At 46.4% G+C, this 14,750-nt stretch overlaps 1 protein-coding gene across 1 annotated transcript in view; it reads right to left on the reverse strand.

Annotated features, from left to right (window-relative positions):
- DNAH9 (dynein axonemal heavy chain 9) overlaps nucleotides 1–14,750 on the reverse strand; it is a 190,041-nt gene that overhangs the window by 95,424 nt on the left and 79,867 nt on the right. The window contains exons 44-48 of the mRNA XM_062011180.1: nucleotides 12,556–12,718; nucleotides 9,937–10,060; nucleotides 6,960–7,102; nucleotides 3,556–3,717; nucleotides 1,983–2,216 (exon numbers count right to left, since the gene is read on the reverse strand). Of these exons, the coding sequence (XP_061867164.1) occupies nucleotides 1,983–2,216; nucleotides 3,556–3,717; nucleotides 6,960–7,102; nucleotides 9,937–10,060; nucleotides 12,556–12,718 (826 nt within the window). The remainder of the gene's footprint in view (nucleotides 1–1,982; nucleotides 2,217–3,555; nucleotides 3,718–6,959; nucleotides 7,103–9,936; nucleotides 10,061–12,555; nucleotides 12,719–14,750) is intronic.

Raw genomic sequence — 14,750 nt, forward strand, 5'->3', positions numbered from 1 at the left:
CATGAAACTTGTAATTAATGGGTCAGAGCATCCAAGCAGCAGGAATCTGGAGAATGCTGATGGCAGCAGCACCAGTCCTCAGACCTAAGGCCCAACCAGTACTCAGTATCAAAATCATCCTCCTTTGCTTTGGGAATTAAAAAACCCCACAGCATATCACTTCCAAGTGCCACGAACAAAACCTGGAGATGACACACCCGAGTGAGCTGCAAGACTCGTTCCTTCCTCAGCACCAAGACCAACAGTTTCCCTGGCTGAATCTCAAGTTCAGACTTTTAAATCCATATTCAAGACTGAATGTCCTGGTATGATTTCCAATACTGCTAAATATCCACACTTTGATTTCCAGTTAACAGCAGCTTTGACTGTTGTGCACATCTGATAATTTAGGTGTTTAATTTTAGGCCCCTGGTGCTAATTTTGGACTCAAATTTGACATATTTGTCCTCACTGCTCTGCATCTTAATCAGCTTGGCAAACAGAGACTTCTCTCCCCAGCCTTACTCCAACCAGATATGAGCTTTGTGTTCTTTCACCCTTCTTGCAATAGCAAAACCTACAAGTCCTACAGGTGCTGTGGCTCCCCATCTCCTCCCTAGTCCTCCACCACCGCTCAGTCCCTGTTTTGTGGCTCATCAGAGAACCCTTGCAACATGACACTCATATGTAGGTGTGTCTGAAGAATTCATTTGACCAACACCACAGGCACTCATTTCCTCTCAAAAGGTTAGTTTCATAGCAGTTGCTTCCAATAAAAACTGGACCTAACCCATCTTGTCCTCGACTGAGGCATCAGCGACAGCAGCAGCACCCCACAGGCCAGCAAAATTATTTGCCTCTATAGGTAAAGTAGATGTAAGATCTGCTTTGCAGCAAGGGCATTTAATTAGTGCTCTGGTTGGCATTACTGGCTGTGACACTGGCTGTTCAACTTCAGCTGCATCCTTACAAAGGAGTTGCTAAAACCTGCAAAGGGGACACGAAGCACACTCACTCCCCTCTTGTGTCCTTAAAGACCTGTCCTGCACCATGAAGAAAGCAACTGTTTGAAGTGAGATGTAGACTATCAGAGTTGAGAGGCACTAATAAAGCCCATACATCACCCTCCAGTGAGGCACGTACCCTGTTGAGCGTGACAGACATGATTGATGCCACCAGCATTATCGAGAGCCTGTATATGGAGGGAGTTGAACCTGCTGCTCCTTCATTCACATCAATCCCCTGCATTTCTTTGGACCAGCTTCAGGAGAAGCCCATTTGCCACAGTAGAAGCTTGTAAGTGAACATTTGTAAGAGTTAATAGAATATGAAATGGAGACGAAAAGAGGAGTTTAGCAACAGATGTAGCCAGCAAAGCTCTGAAGGGCAGTTGGAGTCAGTACAGAGAGAGTTGTGAAATATTCAGAACAACATGTAGTCTTTCACAGAGTGCCAGTGCTGCTCTTTAGCAGGGTGACTTTGGAATGGCTCATCTCCATCTCAGCCATGCATTAGTCTTCCTTAAAGACTGATAGCATAATGCAGGGAAATATTAACATCAGCCCTATTTGAAAAGGATGCTCTACTTAGTTTGAAAGAGAGGATTCTTGCAGAAGTCACCGTCAATTTCCTGAATGTAACTTCAAAAATCACTGATCTTCCTGTGCTTTATAAGCTAGTTTGTCACCACAGCTGAAATACAACCATTAAATGATGTACACAGCCAACTGGATCCCTACCCCATTTTACTAACTGTGGTCTTCCATTTCAGATTAGCACCACCCAAACAGCAGAGACTGGACACAGTCTGGACACAATCTCTTCCTTTCTCCTTCCCAGTACAGAAGTCCTGCTCCAAGCCAGACCAGAGCCAGGATCTAACACAAATTTTACACCCTGCACAGTTTCAGCCTGTCAAGTTCTCCTTTGAGACAAGTTGCAGAGATGTCTCTAACAGAGACACAAGGACAATTCCCAGCTTTTACCCCAAAGGGTTTGCTTACCTGTGCAGATGTGCTGTTGAGCTTTTCCAGGCCATTCTCAAGCCGTTCCATTTTAGCTTTTAAATCCTTCCCCTTTTTCAGTAACAAATTCTGATAGAGTTTGATTTGCTCAAGGAATGACTTTGGAGTGGTGTAGTTATACCGTCGTTCATTGCTTAGATATAATCGAGATATCTCATTGACACTTGTGTGGACATAGGCCATGAATTTGCTTATTGAATCTTTCACAGCATCCTAAGGGTAAGATGACAAGACAAGGAGAAAATATTTTAAAGAGAGCAACCAGGCAGACTTGTGCCATTTGAAAGAGAATTTATTAACTTTTTCTACTGCTGCAGTAAAATCCAGGATGTAAGATCTAAGCTGATCCCTTTTCATTTGCTACTTCTAAAATAACTTTGACTGCTCCTGTACATTACACCTCTTTTTATATCTTTTTATCTCACACCTTATCTTATTCTGAGCAATTTCTTTCTCCTTCAGCTCTATAAAATAACAGCCTTTTAAGTATAAATGTGGGCTTTTCTCCTGTACAAATGGGGAAAGTGCACACTTTATTCTTCAAAAATCCTGCTCAGAAAAGCTAAATAAACACAATTGAATTTCTTTTAGTCCAGTAGCAGGTTGTCATCAATAAGAACTTGATATATTTTTGCCCTTCAGAATAACAAATGCTCAGATACGTGTGGAGAGAAAAGCCTGTGTTTCCTGGAATAATCATAAGCATTAGGTTATTTTCTGCACCGACGTGTAAGCTGCCTCTCTTGCCAGCAAAGCAGTCATTTCACTGGCAGTACTATCAGGGTGTGCACACAAATGAGATTGGTGGCTATGGCCAGGCTTATGCTAAGCTTTGTGACCATCTCTGATAAAACCTGTATGCTGAGAGGACTGGAATGTCTCTGTGAGGAGGAAAGGCTGTGAGCCCTGCGGTTTTTCAGCCTGGAGAAGAGAAGGCTGAGAGGCACCCTTATCAATGCTGATCAGTCCCTAAAGGGTGGGTGTGGAGAGGATGGGGTGGAGAGGATGGGGCCAGTGTTTGTTGTGTGGTGGCCAGTGCCAGGACAAGGGGTAACAGGCACAGGCTGGAGCACAGGAAGCTCCAGTGGCACAGGAGGAGAAAGTCCTTTGGTGCTGAGGTGAGGGAGCCCTGGCCCAGGCTGCCCAGGGAGGGTGTGGAGGCTCCTTCTCCAGAGGTTTCCAAACGCCCATGCACACATTCCTGTGCCCCTGATGGAGGGGAACCTGCTTTAGCAGAGGGTTGGGCTGGATGAGCTCTGCAGGGCCCTTCCCACCCCCACCAATCTGGGATTTTGGGATTCTGTGGACCGTGCTGCCTGCCATTTGTCTCCTAATAGTCACCCAGCTGCCCTGGAGAAGCACTGGAGGCTAATACAGGTGAGCAAACTCTCTCCGTGAAGCTGTCCTTGTTGTGTCAGGCGATGCTCACACTGAACAGAAGGACGAGCTCACACTTGGCAGTCACCAGGACTGGGTGGCCAGGGGCAGCCAGTGCCTTCACCAGCAGAGGAACCCAAAGGCAGGCACAGGTGCTGCTGGGTGAGGTGCTCACCTCCACAGCCTCGGTTTCTCGCAGGAAGCGGAGGCTGACAGACTCGAGGGCCTCGCGTGGCCACTCCTGGAACCAGTCGATGGCCGTGCAGCTGACGATGGCCGGGAACCTCCTGCTGCGGACGCGCAGCTTGCTGCCCACCGGCGAGAAACACAGCGTGACCTGCGGAGCCCAGGGAAGGAGGAGATGAGAGGACATAGCTGCGAGCAGGCAGCAGACTCCAGCCAGGCCTCCTCCATCCACTTCCAATGGAAGACAATCATAGAGTCATTGAACCCACATCACCAGTTAAGAGCACAGTAACCTCAGGCATAGAATCATCTGAGGTGTAAAAGCCCTTGAAGCTGCTGCAGTCCCAGCCCTCCCCTCACCCTGCCCAGCCCAGCACTACCCCACAGCCCTCAGCACCTCAGCTCCAGGGCTTTGGGATCCCTCCAGGGCTGGGCACTGCCCCAGCTCCCTGGGCAGCCTGGCACAGGGGCTGACACCCCTCTCAGGGAAACAGTTCTGCCTCAGCTCCAATCTCAACCTCCCCTGGGGCAACTTGAGCCCATTTCCTCTTGTCCTGTCACTCCTTACTTGGGAGCAGAGACCCATCCCCAGCTCACTGCAGCCTCCTGTCAGGGAGTGTCAGAGAGGGCTCCTGTCTGCCCTCAGCCTCCTCTTGTCCAGGCTCAACACCCCCATTCCCTCAGCCCCTCCCCAGCACCCTTGTTCCCCAGCCTCTTCCCCAGTTTTGTTGCCCATATCTATCCTAGTCCTTCAGCCTGTGCACTACAGGCCAGCAAGTCTGGCATGGAAAAGGCATTATCTAACAGTAAAGACATTGTTTTCTCTACAATAAAGCCAAGCAGTGGTGTTAAGCATTGCAATGGCCAAAAGCAGAAGCCTGGCACATTCTCAAGGCAGCAGCAGGGGTTGAATATAACCACTCTTCTCTGCTTTACTAGTGACACAAAGTTTCACCCAATGGGGAACTGGCATTCAGATTCAAGAGTTGCAGCCAGGAATTACAGTGAATGGATCTAAATTCTCCTGGCAGGACCACAGGTCTGCCTGGATCATTTCCCCAGAAGCCAGTATTGAAAAGGGCTGAAGTGGCTCAAGCTCAAAATCTGCTTTTATCACTATGAGAAACTTTTTCAAATAGAGAAATCTCAAAACAGCAGAATGGAAATAAAAACATTTGTGAATGCATTCTCCCTCATTACATTTTTGCACAGCAGGTCCTTTGCTTTTCAGGCTTTTATATCAATCTAACAGCTGTTAAAATTTCTGAGTCACAGTAAATGGTGCAGTGTTCGTGGGTCTGTGGGAAATCTCTCTTCACAATACTCTGGGGCTTGGTCAAGGGGCTGTTACTTCCCTGGTCAGCATCATTTCTCCTTCCTCCAGTCTTCATCATCCTTCCCTCATCTACCTGCCTTTCCCTGCAGGCTGAGCCTCCTTTCCCACACAGTCAGCCTGTTCAGCCCCTCTCAGTAAGGCACAAGTTCTCCTTTTATCAGAAGGAAGCTTCTGGCCCAGGGTGTAAAATCAAGACACGGCAAAGCACCTTTCCTCTTTGCTGCTCCACCATCAACTTTGACAGCAAAACAAGACCAAGAACCAAAACCTGCCACCACCACTCATCACAGCCCTTTTCCTGCCAGCCCACGGTGTGCTCTGCTAATCAGGCACAAAGGACACGGATAAGTTGCCACGATGCAATGAAGTAGCAACATCTGAGCAAGGGCTGGTCAGGGAAGCAGCATATCTTACTAAATGCATCATTCCTCTCCCACTTCTTTAGCCCTGGTTGGTACCTGCACAGCCTGGCAAGTGCCATGGGGCAGGCTGCTGTTGGCTCAGGGCTCTCTATAAGGTATCACCACCTCCACCATGAGCTAAGATTTGTTTTTCTGAAGCTGCCAAAGCCAGCCTGTAACAAAAACACTTTTGTTTCCATTTCAGACAAGGCAGCTGAAGTCAGAGCTTCTGCTCCTCTGGCATGGCCACTACGTGCTCACACACAGCAGACAGACACGTAGAAATCCTTATACATTCAAGCTGAAGCCTAAGACACCTCTAAGCTGCTCTCCCAGGCCCAGACCAGCTTCAGGAAGCTATCCATGTACAGCAGCCCTCTTCTGCACCCACACAACTCTCTCTCAAGACCCCAAGGCAGAAGGTGTGTTGGTGTTCATGTTCTGTTGGGCCAAGCCCCACTCCTGTGCTGCTCCCAGAGGCCCAGCGTGCCCAGGACCAGCAATGGATCCATCAGCTTTCTACACAGCACATGATGCTCTCACAAAACACTGGAGAGTAAAAACAGCACTTCCTGGCTGACCTCATCCATCTGCTCTAACATGCTGTTAAGGAGAAGGGCAGACAAGGAAAAGTGATCAGCCTCAAGTAAATCATATTCATGCTGCCCTTCCAGTGTACTTCAGTAACTAACAGGAGTACATCTGGGGAAGGACACCAGGTAGAAGACAACCAAGGTGCTAGACGAGCTATAAAACAGCAGCAGTGCTCATTAGAAACACTCCCCAAAACTGGGAGAGGGAGAGAGATGAGGACTGGATTCTCCCTCCTTGGGCCTCTGTACTGTGGGATAGTCACCAAATTTTCACTCAAAAATTAACTCTTCAGCTCTTCCTCATCCTCAACATGTAGCTACCTACATCAAAAAGGGAACAGGCCACCCTATCTCAGTGAATGTGCCCCATCAACACAAACCAAGCAGTGAGTAAGAAGGAGGATATGTTTTCATTAAGTCAAGATGAAATCTTCACTCTCTGCCTCTCTGCCCTGGGAACTACAGCCCTGTGCAGTCCTGCAGATGGGTAAATACCTTCTGCTATTTAGATCCTTCTTGCACTGTACTTTCTCCATGTGTTGTGCATATCTGGGACATCCTGAAAGCATTTTGGCATCTTAGGACATATTTAGAAGGTTGTCTCTGCTGGGATAGGGGCTACACTGTAAGTATGTTGTGTCTCACTCAGTTCCAGCACTCTGTTAAGAAAATTCTCAAGTTAATTCTTTTGGCTATAGACTATCAACAAAGGCTGAGTCCCTGGGCAACTGTTCTAAGCAGCAAGTCCTGATCCTGATGCATCCACTTACATTTCTGTGTGTGGCTTTGAAAATGGAAAACCTGGTCCCAAGAGACAAGAAAGAAGAGCGAAAGAGAAGATTTTCCATCCCCATAGTGCTTTCTAAAGCCCAAAATGTGAGGAGCACAGACAGCATCTCCCATGCTTTAGTACTACTAGACGAAAGAGTCCAGTTCATACCATGAACAGGCAGAAAAGCCTTTCAGGCTGCAGCCTGAGCTCCCTACAGGGCATCCCAAAGCACCTCCACCCTGTGGTCTCTGCACCAAGGTGAAGGACCTGAACTCCCCCAACCTGTCTCACCTTCAGCTGGCGTCGAACGCGCTCTATAAAAAACTTCCAGCACGTCTCCCTGGAGTCCACCAGCCCCCGGCCTTTCACTTCATTCCTCACACTGTTGATGATGTTCTCAACTTCATCATCAGGAAAGAGATCAGGGATTTCACCTAAGAGAAGAGGGAACATTTTGCTTTACTGATTGGGATTTTGTTGGAGTCTTAGAGCAACGTGGAGTGGATGTCTCCCTTTTCAGGGCCCTGAGCAAGCTCATTCCTCAAGAAAACCCATTCAAAACCTGGATGAGTTCCTGTATGACCTACTCTAGGTGACCCTGCTCTGGCAGGGGGGTTGGACTAGATGATCTTTCAAAGTCCCTTCCAGCCTTTGAGAACCTGTGATTCTGTGCCAGGTGCCCACAGGCCCCAGCAGCAGAAAAGTGACCCAGAAGGTCATTCTGCTTAAAAATGAACCCTTGGGAGAGCAAACTTTCTTATAAAAGCATAAGGTGAGCAAACAGAGAGTCAGAGTACTGAAAGTCCATTTTGTCCAGATCTACAGTGCTAATTAGATTAAACATAAATAAACAAATCAAATACCTAATGTGCTACACACAATAATGAAATCATTTCAGGTTTGCAAATGAACTACTCAAGTGTGCCATTCCTGCAGCTGTTCAAGGCCATTTCCAGCAGGGTTCAAATAAATCCCAGAACACTAAAACTTTTTAAAACCTTGAAATCTTTTTTAAAACTTCAAAAAGTTAATAGTTATGCAACTGATAACCAGAAATGTACCCAAGTAAGTTGTTTGGCTTTGGTTTTTTTCCAGTGGTTCCTTAATTTATGACCTATTCACATCCTTTCTGGCTTCTGATTTGTTGAAATCATCATTATCGAGTGAGATGCTGGCTTTATGAGCACTAATCACTTAGGAAAAGACACTAATCAGGAATTTGCTCATTTATAAGAAAGACTAAAGTATCTATTTGTTCTAGCTTCTTAAGTGATGGTAAGAAGTGAAACAAGCAAGAAAAACAAGCATGCAGATAGCAGAGAGCAGCCAGACCCATCAGGCAGCACCCACTGTGCAGCATGAGCTCATGCCATGGGAAGTCACAGTCCCTTCCTCAGTCCAGCTGTGATTATACTCTGCCCTCCCTGAGTGAGGACATCAGATTTGTTCCCACATCCTCACACAGCAACCTCAGGAAAACAGAATGTCATTTAAAACCACCATAAAATGACCTGGACATCCCAAAGCCAGGCTGCTCCATCTGCCCCTTGCTGCAAGACACTGCAGAGCTTCACCTTGAGTCATGAGATGCTTGTGTTGTCTACACTGTGCATAAGAGGTGGTGGGAGCTACTCATTGCCCTTCCACAGCAATCCCTGTCCTTACTTCTGGTTACAAATTTATCACAAGCAGGGCTTGTTTGCTGCTGAAACCATCTGGCCAATTTATAGCAACACATGTCAACTCTAGAGTTCCTCACAAACTCTGCTGTGCTGTCAGCTCTCCACCCCTCACCATCCATGGAGGTCACCTGAACCAGCTGGTATCTCCCCACTCACAAATAAGGCAACAAGTAGCAGTCAGTAGCAGTGATTTACCAGGGAGTCTGGGGAATACATCCACACTGGGCTACCTACTGCAGTCGTACACTGGCCCAGCTGCACACTCCCATGTGCACTGTAGCTGCAGTGCACTCAGCACAGCTAGAGCTCATCCACATCTACCCTGTGCTGTGGGACCTACACTTGGGCCACACAACCCCACGCAGTGGGGAGCAGAGGGGCTGGAAAGCTGTCCTGCAGAAAAGGACTTGAGGGTGTTAATCAACATGAGCCAGCAGCGTGCCCAGGGGAGCAAGAAGGCCAAGGGCATCCTGGCTGGGACCAGCACTGGGGTGGCAGCAGGGCCAGGGCAGGGATTGTCCCCTGTGCTGGGCCCTGGGGAGGCTGCAGCTCCAGGGCTGTGCTCAGTGCTGGGCCCCTCACTCACTGCCACAGGGACACTGAGGGGCTGCAGCGTGACCAGAGCCGGGCACAGAGCTGGGGAAGGGGCTGAGGGAATGGGGGTGTTGAGCCTGGAGAAGAGGAGCCTGAGGGCAGACAGGAGCACTCTCTGACAGGGGCTGCAGGGAGCTGGGGGTCAGTCTCTGCTCCCAAGTAAGGAGTGACAAGAGAAAATGGCCTCAAGTTGCCCCAGGAGAGGTTGAGATTGGAGCTGAGGCAGAACTGTTTCCATGAGAGGGGTGTCAGCCCCTGTGCCAGGCTGCCCAGGGAGCTGGGGGAGTGCCCAGCCCTGGAGGGATCCCAAAGCCCTGGAGCTGATGTGCTGAGGGCCAGGGGTCAGTGCTGGGCTGGGCAGGGTGAGGGGAGGGCTGGGACTCCATGGGCTTAAAGGGCTTTTCCAACCAAAATGATTCTATGATTCCATGAAACAGAGCACTGGAGTGTAGGCTGACTGTTCTGCCATTGTTGTAGCAAGCAACAACTCAAAAACTGAAATGAATTTGGAAAAACAAAGAAGGACTGGAATGGGATAAGCAGTTAGTTGACACCTACAGCTATGCTCATCTAGTGGCTTTGCATCATCTACCAACTCACAGATACTCCAGGCAAATATTCTAGTCAAAAATGATCTAGGCACCTGGAGTGTGGTTGCACGAGACTCATAGGTCAAGCTTCTCATCTGTCGGTACATTCCTTTGTCCTCAGCTGCAATATCATAACAGACACATCACTTGACAACCATATGGAGTATTCCATGAAGTAGGGAAAAACAGGGCACAACACACCAAAATAAGACAAAAAACTACCAGCTGATGGAGTGCACCAAGGAGACTTTTGCACTGCTGTTACTCTAGACCTTAACACATATATCCTCTGGCATACTTGATATTTTGCCCTTATGTATATGCTACTACTACAGAAGCTACCAAGAGCAAAACTACATGGGAAAGGGGAGAGCAGAAATTAAAGCAACAAGAGACAAGTACCTGATGCTAAGAAGTCATTCACCAGCACCAAGAACTGCTCATCCGCCACTTGTGCATCAGTCATCAGGAACACAGTGCCTATGTTCTTCACTCCAGCTTTCAGGTACTGGTTTGCCAGGTCTGCCTGCAGGTTGAAAAGCAAGTGAGCTTAGAGGTTGTACCTACATTCTGCCAGGTACTGCACCTACAAGTGGGATATTTCAGAATCTTCCCATTAACTGAGAACAATTGCAATAACCTCAACAGTAACCTGAAAGCAGTTGCAACCAATTAGCATGAAACTGCACTGTGGCCACTCTCCCTTTTCTCAGCTGAGCCCTTCAGGTTATATGTGGGAGTCTCTTGCTGTCATCATTGTATGACATTACCAAGTAAAACTTGACCTTATGCTCAGAAAACAGAAAAATGAGAAGAAAGCTCTGGCCAGCACCACTAGACAAAGGGAAGTGCCCGTGGCTGAAGCACTTAGAGGTCAATGGATGTGGCTGAAGACACCACTGCAGTCCCTGGTTGCAAGGAGAGTTCATAAAGGTTCACTCCCCCTGGACTGTGAGTGCAGGAAACCACATATACAGGGAGTTTAAAGCACCACAGGGACTGGGAGAGACAGCAATGACTGGAAATGGATGAGCTCCTGTGTGACCTACTCTAGATGGTTCAATCATCCTGCCAGAGCTGGACTAGATGACTTTTTGAGGTCCCTTCCAATCCTTAAGATTCTGTGATATGCTGGTCCATCTTTTTGAAATCCAAATTGCTCTTGAGAAGAGAAAACCACATTCATCCATCTGAAACTCTCTCCTCTCCTCCCTGCCCCTCCAAGCAAGATACATGACGTGGGGGAACCTGAAGGAACACACTGGCCAAGGTTTCAGAAAGTCTCTTACAAATCCAACAAACACCACACATGCTTCTTCCAAAGAATCATTCCTTACTTTTGTCACTGGAAATTTGGATTAGATCAATTATGAGAGTAAGGGGGGGCAATGGCAGACAGGGTAATCTGTCCCCATCTGGCTCTTCCTTACCTGAGAAAAAAAATGGGTCCATATTTCATAAATCCTTACAAATGAATACAAAGTGAAGGGAATGTCAAATTATCTCACACATCCACAGAGAGAGAAGCAAAGAGATGCTTTGAAAACCAGTTTATTACTGCTGATATTGAGCTATATTCCTAGGTAGGAGCACAGGCTTCTTCAATGAATAGACAAGTAGGAGCTAGAAAATCTCACAAGTGGGGATGAAAATACAGAGGAGAGCTGAAAATACCCAACAAATGGTGGGACAGGCTTGTGCAATATGATGAAAACAACTTGTACACAACCACAGCCCATCAGGTCATGCCACTGATGGGGAAGGAACGTGGGGTTCATCAGCCAGCAGAACAGAATGAAGTTACTGAGGCTGTGATTTGGACAGTTTAAATGAGAATCACTTTGCCAGCAGCTAAAATACTTTCAAACCATGTCAGTGATATTTTAAAATGTTAATTAATGACTTGTAAGCTTACTAGGCTGTTCATAAATGTAAGCACAGGAAAATGTTGTCTGTAGTGAACCATCCACTCAGTCCCTCCCTTACACAAAATACCAGAGAAAGATCTGGCTACAACTTGGGAACTCTCCACCTCCAAATCACTCCACAATTGGCATCTCACAGATGAGCTAATTACCACATCTTAGTTTAATTAGAAACAATAATCAAATACAACTTTCCTGGTCCTTTATGGTTTCTTGAACATATGCAAAGGCGATGTCCACACCACTGGCTTCCTTAGCAGAGCCAGCACTGACACTAAGCCTTGGCCTGGAATGCTCTCAGTCCTGGCCAGCTGGATACTAGACACCAGAGATTCCCAAAGACTTCTCCTCATTTAATACCACTTTTCTTACAAGCACAGTTTGGGCTTTGAGTTGCATGACAATAGTAACAGGATGGATGATGTGAAAATTGCATGCAAAGGGTTAAAAGTGCCAGTGCTCATTATCTCTTATGCAGATACCTGGGAGGAGAAGGCTGCAAAACCAGTATGAGGGAAGAAGACTTAAGGCAACAAGACAGTTATGTTTTAGCTATAAACTCCAAAACTAAGCAGGCAAACAACTTCCAAACAGTTGGCAAGGCCATGGTGAGACCTTTGCCCCAGTAACTGCAAAGATAATATTAAGTTAACATCCTTTTTACACCCCTAAGGATGATAATGAGGATGATAAAGAGGTACATGCCAAGCATATACAGCCTGTGTTCCTCAACTCTCTACCCAAATCTTGTTAAACATCACCTCCTATTGTATATGTATGAGGTAATGCATTGTCTGTGATGTATATAAGGAGGGTTATTTGCTTCTCAGTGTGTACATTAGGAGAGATCCCCCATGCAGCCAGGGCTGCAATAAACTAATGTCACTTTATAAAAACTTGTTTGCAGTTATTTTTTGTTACAGATTTTGGTAACAAGCTCAGAAAAATGGCAGAGGACACCAGGTCTGTGCAGACACACCTTAGCAAGGTATCTGCAGAAGCATCACTCCTCTCTGCCAGTCTCAAGACAAAGTTTTCAGGGCAAGTTCTGCTTTTGATTTCCACCCTCTCCGCTTCAGCCTTAAAAGTCACTTACCTTCAGGTCAGAGATCCCATACCCTTTCCTCAGAGTGATCTGGAAAACCTCCAGGTTGCTAATGAATGCTGCCAGTCTGGTCAGGCTCTGCTTGCCACTTCCACCCACACCAACCAGGAGAGCGTTTCCTCTGGGGGACTCCAGGATACGGTTGATGCGGCAACTAAATTGAAGCAAAACACAATCTTTCATTCATAAGAGTATTTTCCTTTTTGTCTGCCTGGTTATTTTCAATCCATGCTTTATTCACTAAGAAACTGTATTCTGAATGGGATGAAAAATGTCCATGTAAGAGATGTGTGAGCAACCCACTCCCATCTCTGCTGCCAGCTATACAAAGGATGGAACTGCTGGAAAAAATAGTCTGGTGGCAATTTAGACTCCATTAGATTTTTAATTCCTACCTACCAAGTCCTGCTGGTCAGAACTATTTCAATATGAAAGTCTGGACATCTTTGTAAGGAAGACAAAGCAAAACACATATTACATTGACATCTGAAAACTGAGAACAAAAGTCAAGGCTCTGCTGCACCTCTCCAGTAAAGGTTTCTCTTCACAAACCACCTGGGATTCATGTTGAAGTGAAATGTCCTGCTTTGCATTACAGTATATTCATTTATGTCTGGAACAGCATAAAACCTGGCTAGAAAACACAAGTTGGTGTTTCTTATTTAGCCAAACCAGCACTACTTAATCCTCACTCTTAAAATGAACTGGTGATTATTTTCCAGGTCTGTTCCTGTGTCCTGCTGGACAGTTGCATGGTGAACTCTGCACAGTGAACTCTGCCTGCCTCTAGTTTATTCTCTTTAAGCAATTGCTGACATCTCCACAGGTTAAAAGTGCAAGTCAGGGAGGTTTAGAAGACCTTACCTGTGAAAGCCTAGTTGTCCTGTGTCTTGAAGTACCATTCCCTTCTTCATAACCTTTATTCAGCTCATGTAAGTGGGTATTTTCCTAGACTAATACAATTAATTTTTCAAAGAAGACTGTACGAAATACTATAGTGCTTTATTACAACTCAGGTATCTTAAAAGCTATGCATAGATTCTGATTGATTGTGAAACTACACCTAGAAGAGCAATCCAGTTTGTTTAGAGAGTCTTAGTGTTCCTGCTTTTGCTTCTCCAGGCTCTCTCTCCCTGAAGACCACAGCACTGCCCTTGACACGCTCTCCCATGCTTTAGGAAGGTGCACAAGGAGCCCTGGATTAGGAGGTGACTGACAGCTATCTCCCATTTCCTTACAAAAATGAAGCCCTTAACTTTTTCTTTCCTTCTTCTTTTTCACAACTGAAATGTGTACATTCAGCCCATTCAAGCTGACATTCATAAGCTCTTTGAGATGGAATAAGTTGTGTATTTCAGCAAAATGCAATTTCTAAATGCAGTGAGTGAAATATACCCAGCTCCAGTGAAAATCAAACTGAATGCTCCAACCTCACTCTCCTGATTATTCACAATATTAACTGGAGGGATAGTGACAGGTTTTGCCACAAATCCAAATTTATGTCAAGTGCAAAAGGAGCACAGGATTAATATAACTGTCACCTTTCTGCAAGTAATGCAAGCAGAAACATCTGTGGAAATCAGGTTGCACATGACTCGTTAATAGAAAGGATTAAATGACCATACTGTGAGAGAGACCATTAGTGACAGGACAAGGGGTAATGGAAAAAATGCTGGAACACATTCCATTTAAACATAAGGAAAAACTATTTCACTGTGAGAGTGAGGGAGTCCTGGCCCAGGCTGCCCAGGGAGGGTGTGGAGGCTCCTTCTCAGGAGGTTTCCAAACCCACCTGGACAAATTCCTGTGCCCCTGATGGAGGGGAACCTGCTGTAGCAGGGGCTTGGGCTGGATGAGCTCTTCAGGGTCCTTCCCATCCCCACCATTCTATGATTCTATGAAGGGCCCAGCAGAGCTCACTGTCACACTACACTGCAGAAGTAACAGGCTGTTGAGCTCTCAGGACAGAAATGGTTAAACAGATAGTTAAAAGGAGTAGCACTTTTTAAACTTGCCTGACAGTAACTGCAGCAGGTTGCTGGGTCCAGGGAGAAATGAAACCACCTACACTGGTGTGCAGCAGGACAGCAGCTTCCTTCTACCTTAGAGCCACAAATCTGCCCCCCTTGATACAATGATTTCATACAAAAACAGTCACAACTATCATTAACAAAGCAGATCCATCT

The sequence above is a fragment of the Colius striatus genome, chromosome 18 (genome assembly GCF_028858725.1).
Source record: "Colius striatus isolate bColStr4 chromosome 18, bColStr4.1.hap1, whole genome shotgun sequence".
In the NCBI taxonomy this organism is placed as follows: domain Eukaryota; kingdom Metazoa; phylum Chordata; class Aves; order Coliiformes; family Coliidae; genus Colius; species Colius striatus.